This window comes from Hyla sarda, chromosome 2 (genome assembly GCF_029499605.1).
Source record: "Hyla sarda isolate aHylSar1 chromosome 2, aHylSar1.hap1, whole genome shotgun sequence".
Taxonomy (NCBI): Eukaryota; Metazoa; Chordata; class Amphibia; order Anura; family Hylidae; genus Hyla; species Hyla sarda.
The window spans coordinates 46,798,715-46,817,325 of record NC_079190.1 but is presented as its reverse complement, the minus strand read 5'-3'; the positions used below and the strand labels follow the sequence as shown (position 1 = coordinate 46,817,325).

The 18,611-nt window shown below is 46.1% G+C and overlaps 1 protein-coding gene across 3 annotated transcripts in view; it reads right to left on the bottom strand.

Moving 5' to 3' along the window:
- Positions 1-1,596: 1,596 nt before the first annotated feature.
- Positions 1,597-18,611, bottom strand: part of ZMYM2 (zinc finger MYM-type containing 2) — a 122,453-nt gene continuing 105,438 nt past the window's right edge. For all 3 annotated transcript variants that reach the window (XM_056561712.1, XM_056561711.1, XM_056561713.1), the window contains exons 19-23: positions 18,293-18,444; positions 16,967-17,081; positions 10,798-11,049; positions 9,235-9,355; positions 1,597-2,544 (exon numbers count right to left, since the gene is read on the bottom strand). In XM_056561712.1, the coding sequence (XP_056417687.1) occupies positions 2,355-2,544; positions 9,235-9,355; positions 10,798-11,049; positions 16,967-17,081; positions 18,293-18,444 (830 nt within the window). In that variant the 3' untranslated portion in view covers positions 1,597-2,354. The remainder of the gene's footprint in view (positions 2,545-9,234; positions 9,356-10,797; positions 11,050-16,966; positions 17,082-18,292; positions 18,445-18,611) is intronic.

Sequence of the window (18,611 nt, the reverse complement as noted above, 5' to 3'; positions counted from 1 at the left end):
TTTGTGGGGAAATTAAAACGAAAAACGCAATTTTGCTAATTTTGGAAGGTTTTGTTTTCACGCCGTACAATTTATGGTAAAAATGACGTGTGTTCTTTATTCTGAGGGTCAATACGATTAAAATGATACCCATTATTATATACTTTTATATTATTGTTGCGCTTAAAAAAAATCAAACTTTTTAACCAAATTAGTACGTTTATAATCCCTTTATTTTGATGACCTCTAACTTTTTTATTTTTCCGTATAAGCGGCGGTATGGGGGCTCATTTTTTGCGCCATGATCTGTACTTTTTTTTGATACCACATTTGCATATAAAAAACTTTTAATACATTTTTTATAATTTTTTATACGTACGGGATCATTAACATTTTATTTTAATAGTTCGGACATTTACACACGCGGCGATACCAAATATGTCTATAAAAAAAAATTTTACGCTTTTTGGGGGTAAAATAGGAAAAAACGGACTACTTTTTTATTGGGGGAGGGGATTTTTCACTTTTTTTTAACTTTTACATTTTTTTTTTACACTTGAATAGTCCCCACAGGGGACTATTCATAGCAATACCATGATTGCTAATACTGATCTGTTCTATGTATAGGATATAGAACAGATCAGTATTATCGGTCATCTCCTGCTCTCGTCTGCTCGATCACAGACCAGAGCAGGAGACGCACGGAGGAAGGAGAGGGGACCTCCGTGCGGCGTTATGAATGATCGGATCCCCGCAGCAGCGCTGCGGGCGATCCGATCATTCATTCAAATTGCGCACTGCCGCAGATGCCGGGATCTGTATTGATCCCGGCACCTGAGGGGTTAATGGCGGACGCCCGCGAGATCGCGGGCGTCGGCCATTGCCGGCGGGTCCCTGGCTGCGATCAGCAGCCGGGATCAGCCGCGCATGACACGGGCATCGCTCCGATGCCCGCGGTTATGCTTAGGACGTAAATGTACGTCCTGGTGCGTTAAGTACCACCGCACCAGGACGTACATTTACGTCCTGCGTCCTTAAGGGGTTAAAAAAAATAAAAGTCTTCCCATCTATTTTAGTATTTAAATGGTTTCAAACTGCATTCATTTTTTAGATGGTTTTACGCCGGCCCACAAAAAAAACCTGCAACATTGGATCAGATTTGATTACTAGCTAAGGTATGAGAAATTGCCACTTAAGCCAGAGATTAGTACCTTCACTTATTGAAAAGGCACAAACAGTGCAAGACTATGAATATGAAGCCTGCGCCGTAGATTTCAGAATAAGCCTATCCAAAACATGTATGTTTTCAGATACCACATGAAAACACAATTTACTCTTTAAATTAGCATTCAGAATTTTTTGGTTTGTTACATTTTTATGGCATTCATGAGAGGGAATAAAATGGAGATATTTCCAGAAGGTCACTTTAATGCTTTTGGACACGTTCTATTAATAAAAAAAAAACCTAAAAGAAAAAAATATATATATATTATATATATATATATATATATATATATATATATATAATACATACATATATATATATATATATATATATATATATATATATATATATATATATATATATATATATATCCCCTCCAAGAGAACATTCTTACTTTTTAATGCTACACAAATTTAGACAGTCATTTTATTTATGTGGCAATATAAGAATCACAAAAAGAAAATCCATTGTAATATTTTAATAGGGAGGGGCTAAAATAATAATAAAAAAAAAAATATAGGGAAGAATTAACCAAAATTAACCAAAATATTCACGTTACAGTACACAAATATTGACATTTTCAAAATTGTCTAATTTTTGGTACAGACAAGGATTTTTTTCTACATAGCCCAATAGGATTTCTATTATTCCCAAATTGAAAATAAAAACAATTCCTATTACTTTACAATTGAATTTAAAATTTGAGAAGGCATAATCTAAATCTTTGTTAATCCTATTAGATACGTAACTAGCGAATTTAAGAAACTGGGTAAAACCTTCTTTTTTACAGAAGGCTTTTTTCCAACAGCAGAATTGTGCAATATGATGATAAAGCAAATACACATGGCACATTCTCATTCAGATCTCATGTAAAAAGTTACAAACGTCCCTAGTTCAAATAAATAATAAAAAAAAATATGAGTTGTGTTGTGTTTTAGGTTTCCTAAAATTCACTACAAGGAAAATGGCAAAATGTCACACAAATATTTACAATGTGATACCCAGGCCAGGTACACCGCTACAAAACTCATAAAATACATGTGGAGTAAACTGTGAAATGTTTTTACTCTTCGTTCTGAGATATTCACGCCAGCAGCTTGTCTACCTAACGTGACTTTCATTCTTGTTGCTGCTTAACAGCTTGCAAGATTTAGTCTGTGTCTTCATCCAGTTCATGACTGTGTTTGTCATAAATATCCTTTACTAGTAAAACCCGTATTAGCATGTTTTCCAAAGTGTTACGATCCAGGGGAGTTGATGTGAACCACAGCGAGGAATCAGAAGAGAGGCTTTCAGGAGTCAAATAAAACACATCCATTCTCTGGCTGATATTCTGTGGGCTGCAAAGACACAGAAATGCATGTCAAGATAAATGTACTGAAAAAAAAAAAAGCATAAAACCAGCAAAGGTTTGAAAATGGAATATTAAAAATAGTCCAGTAAAGTGCAAGTAAGAACATTAAGCAGTTAGAAGTGCTTGTCAATGCAGCTGCTTCCACATTAACAGTACGTTCACACGGACAGGTCCCTACTGCAAGTCCCGAATGTGTAAACGTACCCTCAAGGGGTATTCCCTTATCTTGCTTACTTGGGCTCCCACAGAGGATTTTTTTCCTTTATAGACACTCTACAGCCCCTTTAGCCAATCACTAGCTGCAGCAGTGTCCCACCTTATTTAGTGATTGGCTGAACAAGTCCATTTTGGAAGTGGCATACAGAGCAATAAGAGGTGGAACAGAAAGGAGCCAAAATAGGAAATATGCTCACATAAGGTTAAAGAAAAAACCCTGCAGAAGCATCTAGAACTGCTCTTAGACCTGTACTACCTGGTTGAGTAGTTGCTCAGCACTACAATTCCCAGAGTGCTATTCTTTACCCCTGCTCTTCATCACAGTCCTACCACACTGCCCTGGAAAATTCTGCATAATTTAAAAGCAGATTTTCCGGTCAAACCAACAGGAGGCAATGGATGCTCCCGGCTTCCATTGCACAGAGCTGCACAAGAGGAAGAAAACAATGAGCAGCATCAGTCTGCAAATACTGCACACATTTAAGTAAGTAACCCTCTTTTTAAAGCTGTTCACCAGCACTATAACCCAGCCTGTCAGACTATCTTAAAAAAAGCAAAAAATATTTAAAAAGCATAAGGCATTGAATTCAAAACAGCATAACCTACATTGTGGAAACATGGTTAACAGGATAATTATTTATATAAAAAAAATTATTGCAAAGCCCATTTACCTAAGAAACAGAACCACCTCTTATTTAATAGGCTGTGTTCGCACATTGCTGTTAAATTGTGTTTCTCGGTCAGTTCCATTAGAGAACACAGAGACCGTGGGTATATCTTGCTGTCACTAGGAGGCTGACACTAGGCATACAAAAGAAAGTCGGCCCCTCTTGGCATGATATACCCAGCCTACTGACCCTGAGCTAATCAGCTTTAGCTTAGTGCCAGTAGACCGGTCTGGAGTTCTCCAGACTTATTTTTTATTTTATTTTTTCTACAGCTAGGGCCTGTTTTTAGGTTCTTTTCTCCTTTTTATTTTCTTGTTTTTAGGTGGGGGATCAGGAGCATGGCGCTACCTGTTCCCCATATGCGGCTAAGGGGCACAGGCATAAAGCATGCACCGTTAACCCCTTCACAGCCAGTGCCTGGCATTGCTCCTTAGGTCCAGGTCCCCCTATCTTCCCCTGATGTGATGCAGGTGACTATAGATGGCTGAAGACCAGGTAAGTATGGCTGTATACAGGGTGAGTATATCCTCCCCCCTACTCTCCCACCACCGCTTTCTATATATTATGCCTCTATGCATTATGCCTTGCTTTGGGCGGGAGGGGGAGGGATTTTCGTCTGTAGCCTTTATTGGAGAAGATGTGTTTTAAAAGTGATGTGTGTTCTTGCAGTGCTGGGACTCTGGGGATTGCAGGGCAGTTTCCCTACCCTGCTTACTTGCAGGCTCAGCAGCTATTTAGTCTATCCTGGGATGCCGGCCGCAGCTCCTGCAGCTGTGATGCGGTTGCACGCCCGGCGTTTTTTTCCCCCTTACTTTTGTTTCTGCTTGCACTCAGGCAGGCGTGGGAAGCGTTGATTAAGACTACAGCTGCGGCCGGGTCCGGATCTTTTCTCCGCCCGCATTCGAGTTTGCTGGCGGAGCTCCCATTCTCCTGCTGGCCAATGCTTGCTTTGCGTACGCACCAGGGATCACCGATTTACCTATCTGCTCGGTGCGTGCGCTTTGGGGGTCATTTGCTACCTTCTCCTCCAATGGTGCCAGAGGCGTTCTCTGGGACGCACTGCTAGCTCCTCCTCTGCACCATGGACGATATCTTTTCAGCTGTTCCTTGCCTCTTCAACGCCAGCTTCAGAGCACCTGCAGCCTGCTTTTCTGCTCCAGCAGCTGGGGATGCAGGACCTGGCTGAGATTGATTCATTTTAATTTTGCTGACTACTTTTACTAGCACCTATGTCCAACCCTAGACCTAAGTCCTCCCCCTCACGACAGGCAACTTTGGCCCTAGTCACTTACTATGCTTGTGTGGGATGCAAAACCAAATTCCGCCTGCTCCACCAAGCGCGCCATTCCATCTGTTTCTGTATCTCAGGATGTTCCTCTGGAATGCGTGGGGTCCTCCCCTCCCCCAGAGTGGGTTTCTTCCCTTTTCCAGTCGATTTCTGAAATGGCTAGGGTCTCCAGATCAGTGGCCTCTTCCTTAGAGCAGTCTTCACTGCGTACTTCCCCCAGGGAGTCTCATTCAGTCTCTCCTGACCCCATATTCCAGCACGCTCGCAAGCGCTCTAAGGTGATTTCATCTGGCTCTTCGCCAGAGTCGTGTACTCTAGAAAGACACTTCCCATAGGTCTCGCTCCTCTTCCTCAGCTCACCGGCAGCATACCCTCTCCAGGGGGCCATTCCCCAGGTGATCGTCCCAGGTCCCGATTCCTCGTTCCAGGTCTCACACTCCTCATTATAGGGCTACCCCCTCATGTTCCCACTCTTCAGGGGAAGTAGTGGATGACTGGTCAGAATCCACCTCAGATCATGAGGACCACTCTGCAGTGTCTGATATGGTGGAGGGGTTGGTGTCAGCCATCAGGGACACTTCATCTGGAGGACCCAAGCACTTCGGATCCTAATCCAGAAGTTTCCTTTAACCGCTCTCTGCCTTCTCCAAAGGCTTTCAGTTCTCATGCTGAATTTGACACCTTGTTGGACACAGCTTGGAAGCATCCGGACAAACGATTCCAGGGAACCAAGAAGATTCAAGCTCTAATACTCTGCCTCTAGTGGACACACCATCACTTAAGGATCCTGCGGACAAAAAGATGGAGAACTTGGAGAAATTTGCCTTTGAAGCAGCAGGTTTATCCCTGCTACCCACCTTTGCATCTGCTTGGGTGGCCAAGGCTGTTTCGGTTTGAGCTTCTCAACTATGTCAGGACATCCTGTCAGGCGCACCCAGAGAGGAATTGGCGGATATCGCTCGCCAACTCTCTCAAGCAAGGGACTTTCTCTGCTCAGCAGCCTTGGAAGCCTTTCTCCAGTTCCGAAGTTACTGGGGGTAAAACTTCTTAGCTGCCGAACAAACCTCGCCACTCCAATCCCCGTTGGAAGGCAGCTTCCTTTTGGCCCTTTGCATTGGGTCACCCTCTCAATCTCAGAAAGCCCCTTCTTTCAAGGCAGGTCCTTCCTGGAAGTCAGACAAGCATTCTGGTGGTTTCGTGCCCAAGTCGAGAAACCGTAAGCCTTCCTCCTCCTGAAGAAACGCCCCAACTGGTGTCCTCTTCTCAGGTGGGAGGTCGTCTGTCTCTTTTCCGGGACGTTTGGCTAGCTCAAGTACAGGACTCTTGGGTACGGGATGTCATAGAGGGTTATCGGAGGGAGTTTGCTTCTCTCTCCAGGGATAGTTTCTTCCGAAACCCGTCCTCCTTGATCCCCTTCTTTGGCGGCGGCCTTTCAGGTTGCTTTAGGTACGCTCCTCGCTCACGGAGTAATTGTGCCACTTCCGCCAGGGGAGCGTTTTTCGGGGTTCTACTCGAAGGTCTTAGTCGTCCTCAAGAAGGAGGGCTCTGTGCATCCCATTCTGGACCTCAAGTTACTCAAACGCCATTTGCGGTTCCGTCATTTTCCAATAGAGTTCCTCCACTCCGTGGTGGCTTCCATGGACCAAGGGGAGTTTCTTATGTCAGTGGACATCCTGGATGCTTATCTCCACATCCCCCATTTTCCCGGCCCATCAGCGTTTTCTCCGCTTCGCTGTTCCTGCTGGTCACTTTCAATTTGTGGCACTTCTTTTTGGCCTTGCTACGGCTCCCTGGGTTTTCACCACCAAGGTCATAGCGGCGGTGATTGCCATTCTTCAGGCCCGGGGGGGGGGGGGATCTTGGTCCTTCCCTATCTGGAAGACCTTTAAATCAAAGCCCGGCCCCGGTCCCAAAATTTGGAGAGCCTTCATCTCACGGTACAGACTGTCAGACTTCGGTTGGGTGATCAACCAGGAAAAGTCCAACCCGTCTCCCTCCCAGTCTCCAGTATTTCTGGGTCTCCATTTCGACACAGTTAGTCTTCCGTTGTACAAGCGGCAGAAGGGCGTCTCTCGATCGCCCCCTCCAGCTGGCCATCTTGGCCAGGTGAGACAAGTCCCCGTAAAATCTGGATCGCCAGATTCTTCTGCCTCCTTCGGTTTGGCGGTCTCTTCTGTGGTGGCTCCATTCTCCCCTACTTCTCCAGGGTGGTCTTTTCTTCCCCTCCACTGGCAAGTAGTCACAGCCGATGCAACTCTCTAGGGCTGGGGGGGGGTGTCTGGAACTGACGGTCCAGGGTCGCTGGTCTCCTCTGGAGGCTCGCCTTCCCATCTTCTGGAGCTCTGGACCATCTCCTCCACTGTGAGATCCTCCTTCAGGGTTGACCGGTCCGTGTCCAGTTGGACAATGTCACGGCGGTGGCATATATAAATCGCCAGGGCGGCACGCGCAGTCGCTCGGTGACTGAGGAGGTTTCCAAGATTCTGCTCTGGTCAGAGACTAGAGTTCCTGCTCTCTCTACGATTAACATTCCAGGTGTGGGAAATTGGGAAGCTGACTTTCTAAGCCGCTCTTCCATGGATTTGGGGGAGTGATCTTGCCACCTAGAAGTGTTTGCGCGGATCTGCGACCTCTGGGGGACCCCGGACGTAGATCTCTTCGCGTCTAGCCACAACAAGCAGCTTCCTTGCTTTGTCGCGAAGTCACGAGACCTTCTGGCTCTAGACGCCCTGGTCATCCCTCAGTCTTCCTTCCTTACCTCTTTCCGCCTCTCCTGCCCAGGGTTCTGTGGAAACTCAAGGCGGAGGGTGGTCCTGCCAATCTAGTGGCTCCAGATTGGCCCAGGCGCGTGGTACGCCGACATGCCGCTGCGTCTTCCAATTTGTCCCATTCTGCCACCCCAGTTTACTGTCGCTGCATTTGACGGCATGGCAGTTGAAACCACGGTTTTGAGAGCTCGGGGGTTTTCTTCCGGGGTGACTTGCACCATGCTTCGGGCTCTGAAGCCTTCCTCTGCTAGGATTTACCACCGCACTTGGCAGGCTTATTTCCGGTGGTGCGAGGCTCAGTCCGTTTCCCCGGTAGTTTTTTCCTTTCCGCTCGTTCTTGCCTTTTTGCAATTGGCTCTAGATCAACACTTGACCTTCAGCTCTCTTAAAAGTCAAATGTCATCTCTTTCTATTCTGTTTCAGCAGCAGTTGGCTTCTAATTCTCATGTCTGCACCTTTCTGCAGGGCGTGGCCCATGTGGTGCCGCCTTTCAGGTCTCCCACCCCTCCTTGGGATCTCAACCTGGTGCTTGGTGCTTTGAGGGAGGCTCCGTTCGAACCACTCCGGGACACCTCTCTTTGCATCCTTTTGTGGAAGGTCACCTTTCTCATCGCAATTACCTCCGTTAAGAGGGTCTCTGAGCTGGAAGCTCTTTCCTGTCGCTCCCCCCTTTTTGTCTTTCATCAGGACAAGATGGTCCAAGGTGGCTTCCCCCTTTCACATGAATGAGGAAATAGTTCTTCCTTTTTGTCCGGCTCCTTCCAATGCTAAAGGAGGATCTCTACATAGTCTGGACGTTGTTCGGGCTGTGCGGATATATCTTTCTGTCACCTCCTCTTTTCGGCAAGGTGACTCCTTGATTCCAGAGGGTAGTCTCAAAGGTCTTTGGCTTCCAAGGCGACCATTTCGCAGTGTATGTGTTCTGCCATCTTTGAATCGTACCATCGCCAAGGGAAGGTTCCACCTTTTCGGGTGACTGCGCATTCCATGCGTTCCGTTCGGCCCTGCAAGTTTGTAAGGCGGCCACCTGGTCGTCCTTGCACAATTTCACTAGATTTTACCAAATGCACACATTCGCGTCAGCTGTCGCCAGTCTGGGTCACAAGGTGTTGCAGGCGGCAGTGGCTCAGTCTTCTGTCTGATTCGGTGTTGGGTATTTTTTTCCCACCCCAGGGACTGCATTGATATTGTCCCACGGTCTGTGTCCCCCAATGGAAGAAACCGAGAAAAGTTGATTTTTTTTTCTGCTTACCCATACCCGGAGGATCCATTGCGGGACACAGCACCCACCCATTGTTTGTTTCTAAGGTTCGGTAATTTTTTTCCTGAGGGGTGTTTTTCGGTTCCTTTTTTTTGTCTGGTGCCCTCGGACACCTGCTGGTTTCTTTCTGTCGGTTCCCTCCTACTGATTTGGGACTTAACTGATTAGCTCAGGGTCAGTGGGTGGGGTATATCCCGCCAGGAGGGGCCGATTTTCTTTTGCATGCTTAGTGTCAGCAAGATATACCCACGGTCTCTGTGTCCCCCAACGGATCCTCCAAGAAAGCGATTTTACAGTAAGCATAAAAATATATATTTTTTTTTACTGTATCAGGTACTGCATTGATAAACTTTTTGTTTTTACAAGCCTAAAAAAACCAAAACAAAAAAAAGTATCCCAAACCACATGTGTGTGAATATAGCATTACAGGACAGACTGTTGTGAGACAGAAAACCATATGATATCCCCACGATACCTTTTAGATAAATAGTATTCAAAAATTTTCACAGGGCAACGTGATGGGTCCGCCGAGTTTTCAATCTGTTCCAAAACTGTCTCGTCTTCTTCATGTTTCCGTTTCCCAGGTGCAACTTTATCTACAAGACAAACACGACATGCTTAATCTGAAACACATAAGGCATTAACTACATATGCAGATTATGGTCAACTGGAAAAAACAAAAAGAAAGAATGAGTGATCAAGATATTTTTGTCTGGCATTGGCTTAACCCCTTAACGACAATGAACTTAAATGTACGTCATGGTGCTGTGGTACTTAACGCAGTTGCGGTGCTTGTGTCATGCGCGGCAGGTCCCGGCTGCTGCATCTGCAGCAGTGTGGTACTTTGAAAGGATGATCGGATCGCCCGCAGCACTGCCACGGGGATCCGATCATCCAGCATGGCAGCCAGATGTCCCCTCACCTGGCTCTGGCTGTCTCCCGGGGTCTTCTGCTCTGGTCTGAAATTGAGCAGATCAGAGCAGAAGATCACCGATAACACTGATCAACCTTAATCAAATGATTAAGTCCCCTATGGGGACTATTAAAGTGTTAAAAAAAAAAATAATAATATATTATTAATTATCCGTACGGTGAGCGGTGTAAACGTAAAAAATAAAAAAGTCCAAAATTGCTGCTTTTTTGTCACATTTTCTTCCCCCAAAAAATTATTAAAAGTAAAACCTAGGCAAAAGTGGTACTGATAAAACCTGCAGATCATGGAGCAAAAAATGAGCCCTCATATCGCCCCATATACGGAAAAATGAGAACGTTATAGGTGGTCAAAATAGGGCAATTTCAAACATACTAGTTTTGTTAAAATGGTTTGAGATTTTTTTTTTAAGCGGTACAATTATAGAAAAGCATATAATATGGGTATCATTTTAATCATATTGACCCACAGAATAAAGAAAACATGTAATTTTTATCGGAAAGTGTACAGTGTGAAAACAAAACCTTCCAAAATTTGCCAAATTTTGTTTGGTTGTGTCGTACATTTTATGGTAAAATAAGTAATGCAATTACAAAGTACAATTGGTGAAGCAAAAAAAGCCCTCATATGGGTCTGTGGATGGAAATATAAGAGTTATGACTTTTAGAAGGTGAGGAGGAAAAAACGAAAATGCAAAAATAAAATTGGTCTGTTCCTTAAGGCCAAAATGGGCCTGGTCCTTAAGGGGTTAAGAATCAACATTGAAAACTTGCATGTGATTCCCAGTCTATGGCTTTGTTCATCGTGTACTAATGTGTGAATGAAATTAATGCATGGACAACGTGCGGTTCCACAGAACTGAACTTGGATCCCTAAGATGATTTAGGCTTGACTGAGGTGGACCTGAGGAGGTCCAGGTACTGGGGCCTTTAACACAGAACTAAATTGTGCTAGTATTGTTGCTAAAATGTGGTCAAACTCAAAAACTAGCAAATCAGTCTTACTATAAAGAAGTTCAAACAATGAACAGCAAAAAAGGTGAATGACCGCATTTAATCTTTTTAAATTAAATTACAATTATGGGCTAAAGGAAACTAAAGAGCTTACCTTCACTGTCACTCTCTAACAATGAAGATGCCTGGTACTGGAGACAAGCCTTTTTCTCTTGCGTGAGGGGATTTCTTTTCCACTGTTTTAAGACGCTACCAAATGAAAGTCTTAAGTGCTGATCTACTGTCCTCAAATTAAAATACTTAGTATTAAAGTAGAATAGTGTAAAAAGCAGGGACATGGAAGATTGAGTTCCAAGCTGATTTGCTTGCCACAAATAATGTTCCTCAACGCGTGAAAATATTGAGCCTGCAAAATAAAGATTAAGATATAATGTACAGATTACATATCAATAAAGATTACTACTATGGCTATATTACTGCCAGAAGTATTATATACCAAATTCCATATAAAATAAATATCCAAACACTAAAAAGAATTTATAATAATATGTGTGGATTATTTACAAGTGTGTGCAAGTTTAAAGGGGTACTCCGGCGCTAAGAAATCTTATCCCCTATCCAAAGGATAGGGGATAAGATGACAGATGGCAGGGGTTCCGACGCTGGGGACCCCCGTGATTTTGCATGCAGCACCCCGTTAGAATCAGTCCCCGAAGCGTGTTCGATTTGGGTCTGATTACTGGCGATAATGGCGACAGAGCATTGTGCCCCTGTGTGAGGTCACGCTCCGCCCCCTCAATGCAAGCCTATGGGAGGGGGCGTGACAGCTGATGGCAGAGCTGTGACACGGGGGCGGAGCTGTGACGTCACAATTCACCGTCCCTGTGATCGCCTGTAAAAAAATAAATATGCAAAATGATCTAATCTCCTGACCATAGAAGAACATTGAAACATGAATAGAGGGACATAAGTCAAACCAGAGACACCCATCTGTAGACTTTTTTTTCTTTTGGTTCTTGTTCAACGGCTGTTGAGAAAAGAGCTCTGCCTAGATGGAAGAGCCTCCTCTGGGAGCTCTTGATAGCCACTATAGTACTCTTTTTGGAAAAAGTAGAAATCCACTGTCTACACAGGAGTATCTCTAATCACATTGATATGTCTAGATACGTTCCAAGAGTTGGAATGTAAAACTAGAGCTCTGGCGCTACCTATGGGTGCAGCTAGATTAAGGGGGGGTGGGGGGAATAAAAGAAAACAAACATACCGTAAAATCTCTCTCGGCGCTTCTATTGGGGGACACAGGCCCATGGGTATATGCTGCTTGCCACTAGGCAAAAAAAAATAAAAAATAAAAAAATAAAAAGTTTGCTCCTCCTGGCAGGATATACCTGCCCCGACTCTGAGCAACTCAGTTTTGTCCCAAAGCAGAAGGAGCACCGACCAAGAGAGAACGGTCCGAACACAAACCAAGACAAGAAGGGAACCAACCACAAAAAAATAAAAATAAAAAAACACCCCTGCACCACGGGGGTGGAAACTGGCTGGTCACAAACAAATCAATGGGTGGGTGCGGTGTCCCCCAATACAAGCTCTGAGAAAGATTTTATGGCAAGTCCAAAAATCTACTTTTCTTGAGCGTTTCATTTGGGGGGGGGGGGGGACACAGGACCTTGAGACATCCTAAAGCAGTCCCAGGGGAGGGAAGACCACATCCCAGCCAGAAAAGAAATCAGACGAACGTCTGAATGGCCGCCTTTAAGACCTTGCGGGCCAGACCTGCGTCTGAGGACAAAAAGGTATGAACATGGTAAAACTTGGTAAAAGTGTGCAAAGACGACCATATTGCCGCCTTGCAAACCGGAGTCGAAGCCCCGTGGCTGACCGCCCAGGAAGCACCCACCGCGTGGGTGGAGTGAACAGTCACTCGAAAGGGGGGCACCTGACCCTTGCAGCAATATGCCCCCTAAATGGCAGAGCGTATCCAGCAGGAGATAGTAGCCTTGGAGGCCGGGAGCCGCTTGCGCTGCCCTTCGGGGAGCACAAACAGGGAGTCACACTGCCGGAAGGAGGAAGTGACCAACAAATGGGTCCGAACCACCCGAACCAAGTCCAGCTTGTGAAGCTGGCGCTCCCGCAGATGAGAAGGGGATGGGCAGAAAGAAGTCACAACCTTGGGTTGAAAAGAAGGCCCCGGACAAAGAACCACCTCGTCTTGGTGGATCACCAAAAAAGGAGAATGGCAAGAGGACAGCCAATTCCGAGACACAGCGAATAGACGTCACTGCATCAAGGAAGGCCACCTTCCAGGAAAGGAAATAAAGGGAAACCTGACCCAGAGGCTCAAATTGAAGGCCCTGAAGAACATCCCAAACGAGGTTAAGGTCCGGAACTGAGGGACCTCGTGAGCCACACCCTGCAAAAAAAAAAAAAGTGCAAACATGAAGGTTTGTATGCAAGGGCATTGGAAAAAGACCGAAAGCGCCGAAACCTGCCCCTTGATGGAACTGAGGGCAAGGCGCATCGACTAAAAAATGCCAAAAGATTCGGAAGAGAAAATGAGGTGGGAGAGAGAATGAGCTTCACAACAGCAGAAATAGGCCTGCCAGGTTCGGTGGTAAATCCTGGCGAACTAGAGTTTCCGGGCACGGACCATAGATCACCCAGGAAGAAAATCCGAACAACCCTGGGAAGAAGCAGCGGAAAGAGGAAGGGGAGAGCAAAGGGGGTCCAAGGGACCACGAGAGCGTCCACTGTTAGTGCCAGTGGATCGGGAGACCTGGACACAAAGCGAGGGACTTTCCTGTTCTGGCAGGACGCGAACAGATCCCCATCAGGAGTCCCCCAGCAGTGACAGATTTGATCGAAGACCTCTCGGTGAAGGGACCACTCGCCTGGATCTGTGGAGGAGCAACTCAGGAATCCTGCCTCCCAATTGTCGATCCCGGGAAAGTGAACTGCTGATATGGCTAGAATGTGAAGTTCCGCCCAGAAGAGGATCTTCAACAGCTCCCTTATGGCCGCCGAGCTGCGGGTGCCGCCCTGGCAATTGATGTATGCCACCGTGGTGGCATTGTCAGTCTGCACCCGGACTGGAAGGCCCCGAAGCAGGCGACTCCAGTAAGGAAGGCACTGGAAGATCGCCCAGAGCTCCAGGATGTTAATGGGGAGAATGGACTCCAGAGTCCAACAGCCCTGGAACGTTTTGTCCCGAAAGATACCTCCCCAGCCGAGGAGACTCATCTATGGTCAGGACATGACAATGGAGAGGCAAGAAGGAAAGAGGACCGAAGCCACCAAAAGGAGGGAGCAGCGAACTCTGGGTGGGAGCCGGATCCTGCGGTGGAGAGACAAGGGAGATTTGTCCCACAGATAGGATGGCCCACTGAAGGGGACGATACCGAAATTGGGAAAAAAGGGACCATTTCCATGGAGGCCACCATCTTGCCCACAACTGACATGCAGGTGCGGACAGGAACCAGACCCAGGCACCAGAGTAAGCAAATCCCAGATAAGAGCTCCCAGGGCTTGTCCTCCGGAAGCGAAAGGCAAGTCACCGAAGCGGATCCCGAGAAACACCAGGGATTGGGACGGAGACCGGTTGGATTTCTCGCAGTTGATGATCCAACCGAAACTGGAGAGGGTCTGTAGTGTGATGTTGAGGCTGAACAGATTCTGTCCCAGAGAGGGCGCCTTGATGAGTAGGTAATCCAGATAGGGGAGAACCAAGGCCAGTGTCTTGGTGAAGACCTGAGAAGCGGTCGCCATCCCAAAGGGCAGAGTGACAAATTGAAAATGACCCGCAGGAACAGCGAACCAGAGAAAACATTGGTGGGCCAGAAAAATATGGATGTGTATGTAGGCATCCCGTATGTCCACGGAGGAGGGGAACTCCGCCGGATCCATGGAGGCAACTACAGACCATAGGGATTCCATCCGTAAATGCAAAAGCCGCACATCACTCGAACGTTCAAGAGTTTCAAATCGAGAATGGGACGAACTGAGCCATCCTTCTTGGGCACTACGGAGAGATTTGAGTAGAACTCCGAAAACCGTTCCCGAAGAGGGACCGGTCCAATTACGCCCTGAGATAGGAAGGTACGAGAGGACCACCTGAAAAGCTGCAGCAAGATTGGGAGATCGAGGAGGGCGGGACTTGAAAAAACAATCTCGGGGAATAGAAGATAATTCTAATCGATAGCCCTGGGAAACGACCTCTCGAACCCAAGCATCCTGAACTTGCGCCAGACATCCCGAATGAGGGACATACGAACCCCCATCCGAGAGAAAGACTCGGATGGGGGCACACCCTAAGGCAGAGAAAGGCTTGCGAGTCCCAGATTTGGAAGAGGGGCGGTTGGAATGGGGCCCGGAGTTCCAGGAGGGGCGAGCCTTGAAAGATGGAGCCCTACTATCCTGTGAGGCCGCCGACTTGTCTGGGCAGCCCAAGAAACGGAAGGGGTGAAAGGAAGAAATCTTCCTCCACGAGTCTGAACGGTGTGTACGATTTTGGGCCAAGAGAGAGCTCTTGCAACGGTAGCCTCAGATATTATCTCATCTAGGTGCTTGTCGAATAGACGAGAGCCCAGAAAATGCCACGGCATTCCAAGCCTTCAGCCACATGGAGCGCCGAAGAGCCACTAGCTTGCCAGAGGCAAAGGCAGCGTAGCGAGCCAACTTCAAGGAGGCCGAGCAGAGGTAGTCCCCCACAGTAGCGATTTGTTGCGCTAGACCTGACAAATCACCGGGGAATGCACCTGTCAAAATCCCCTGGTGCAATTGACCAGCCCAAATCAAGAGGGCTTTGGATACCCAAGCGGAGGCAAAAGTTTATGACAAGGCCGAGCCTGCCGCCTCAAAAGGCGAATTTCGCCAATTTTTCAATGCATTTATCTGAGGGGTCCTTAAAAGGAAGCTGCATCTGCCAGCAGCAGGGTGGTGGATTTAGACAGCCGCAATACAGGAGGGTACACCGTAGGAGGAGAAGACCACTTTGTAACCAGGTCCTGAGGAAAGGGAAAGATAGCCCGGGGCTTTTTGGTCCCGTGGAAGCGCTTGTCAAATTCAGTGTGTGGACTAAACCGAAGAGCGCAGCGGAAGGAGACTTCAGGGGCTGCACAAGTTCCTGGGTCCTGTAGATGGAAGGTGTCCCTGACTGCAGACACCAGACTGTCCACCATATCTGACATGCAGGAAGGCTCTTCAGAGACAGAGGGCAGATCCGAATCAGAGTCCACCAGCTCCCCTGGGGACTGGGAGCACACCGTAGGTGTTCTGGAACGGGTGGAGGTGGACTGGGAGCGCGGAGACTGAGAACGGACAATGGGTGACCGGTTGCGGTGGCGCCGGGAGGTGGAGAGGGAGGGCCCCGCACAGAGTGGAGGGTGAGAAGGAGCCCTGCCCCATGAGGAATTAGAGGTGAGGAGGGGGGAGGACACCATACTCACCACATAGAACACAGAACATACTCGCCCCTGAAGTCTGCGACCAGCTAGGGCCACCTGCCTTAAGCTAGGGCCACCTGCCCTAAGCCAGACCCAGCTGGCAAACAGGGGCAAATGGGGGAGGAGGACCCAGGGTACACCACCAGGCGCTGGTGAGGAGGGGTGAGGTGGTGAGGAGGGGTTAACTGACCATCCAGCAATGCACCGTGCCCCTAGCTCGTAAGTGGGGGATCAGGCAGCGCCATGCTCCTGTCACCCGACGCTAGATAAAACAAAAAAAAGGGAGAGAAAATCTAACTAGAAACTGAAACTAGGGGAAAAAAAAAAACTAAAGAAATAAGACCAGGTCTGGATAGCTCCAGACCTGCGTCTGCCTCCTGCTGACACTAAGCTAAAAAACTGAGTTGCTCAGAGTCAGGGGGCAGGTATATCCTGCCGGGAGGAGCATAGTTTCTTTAGTTTTTTTTGCCTAGTGTCAGCCTCCTCCTAGTAGCAAGCAGCATATACCAGTGTTCTGTGTCCCCCCAATCAAGCACTCGAGAAACTGAATTTGTTTGTATGCATAACAGAGTCCAAAACAAAAATGGGCAAACTATTACAATTACAAATAGCTTGCACTAAAAATAGTCAATGGCCAACTAAAAGACCATTTAGTATTTAGTCCACGCAGGACACAAATTCTGTCACAGTTATTGACAATTTTGCAGCCCATAACATTCACCATGGATTTTACTCCTGGTAGACAAAGGTGTAAAATCTGTGGTGACAACAGCATCAAAATGGACATGCTGATTAAACCTGTAATCCTCAGCCTTTTCATCCCATCCAAATTCACCTTTATATAGAACTACATATTCATGATTAACATGCTTAATTGCTTACCATCTGGTAGAATACTGGGTCTCCAACTTCTAAGAATATTGTTGAGTGCTTGGCCAAATGTCTCATATTCTTGATCGTGAAATATATTTTCTGTCTTCTGGCTGATACACAAAAACTAAGAAAAACGACCTGATAAATCCCCATTCACCAGCCAATACAACTTTGTGAAGTGCAGGTTTGTTTGTTTGTTTTTTTAAACTGCAGCTTTATATAACAAACAAAGTAGAATGTAGAAATACAGAATCTATATGTTGCAAGAATCTTCAAGTAGACCAACTTATGCATGGAAATAAGTGAGGGTAAAGAATGTATTTCCTCCAAATTTACCAATAAGGGTGTGTTCACACTGAGCAAATCAAGAGGAATTCACGCTGAAAAATTTACGTGCCGAAAAAAAGAATTGTCTTTTCACGCGGAAATGTAAGAGAAAAGTGAAGGGTTTTTCAGGGAATTCCGCGCAAATTCTGTACAAATTCCGTGCGAAAACGATGTCGGGTGGAATTTTTTTTTTTTTACCATTGACTTCTATTGATTTCTGCTAGCGGATTCCGCTTGAAGAATGAACATGCTCTTTCTTCAAGCGGAGCGGAGAATTCAAGAGGAATTACTAAAGTAAATTCCTCTTTAATTACTCAGTGTGAACGCACCTTAAAATAGAAGATGGAATGTAAATAGTTGCCATAAACTATACTGTTTATTTACAATTTTGTAAGAAAGGCCCGGTGATTCCAACATGTAGTTTGTGCAGAGCAATCTTTTATATTCCTAAAATGTCCAACAAAAATGTCCTTTTAAGCTGAATGCCAAGCAAAGTATACAACATCTGATTCTTTGATTCTGAAAGCTGTATAATCTACGCCCCTTGAATCCACTTAAGGCAATGTTCACACGGCCCAAAAAGTGTGATATGTCCGCCCAGAAAACACAGGAAGACATTTCTCAAATTTGATTAATTCGACGGGCACTAAGACCGCTCGAAAATGCACAGTCTCATGTCTGCAATGCATTTTCAAGTGAAATCTGCAGAAGAAAAACACAGACGTGTCTTTTCTTTTTGCAGATGCCAGAATTGGGATTTCTGTGCACAGTGCAGCAGAATCCCATTGAAATTAAAGGGAATCTACTCCAGTGGAATTGCCTGTGCTGAACATTCCAGCTGAATTTTCTGTGTGAAAATAGCAAAGCACAATGCTGCAGCGTAACACTGTGGGCTTTTTATTTCACAAGCTGTACTGAAAATGCTGAAGCTAACAATTTCCAGATCCTTACTTTACAAACTAAAAATAACAAATAGAGTTAAAATTTTTGTATGGTTCCATTACTGACCTCCTGAATGCCAAGACACAGATAATAAATGCTGTCCGGTGCATAGCTATCTCCATTTGGTCTTTTCACCTCCTTAATAAAACATGACAACCAATGACTAAGCACACTTGGCAGGTGCAATAGAATGTTTTCTTTTAACCTCACAGATTTATCTAAAAAGAGGGGGGAGAGAAAGAGCAAGTGGTTATTAAATAATGAGTGTTAGAAATTTCTAAAGGTCTGTTTTTGTGTATGTGAATTCAAAAGGGTCATCTTACCAAAAATAACATCCACTAATTAGAGAATCGCGGGGGGGATTTGCCTGACCACTGAGACCCCC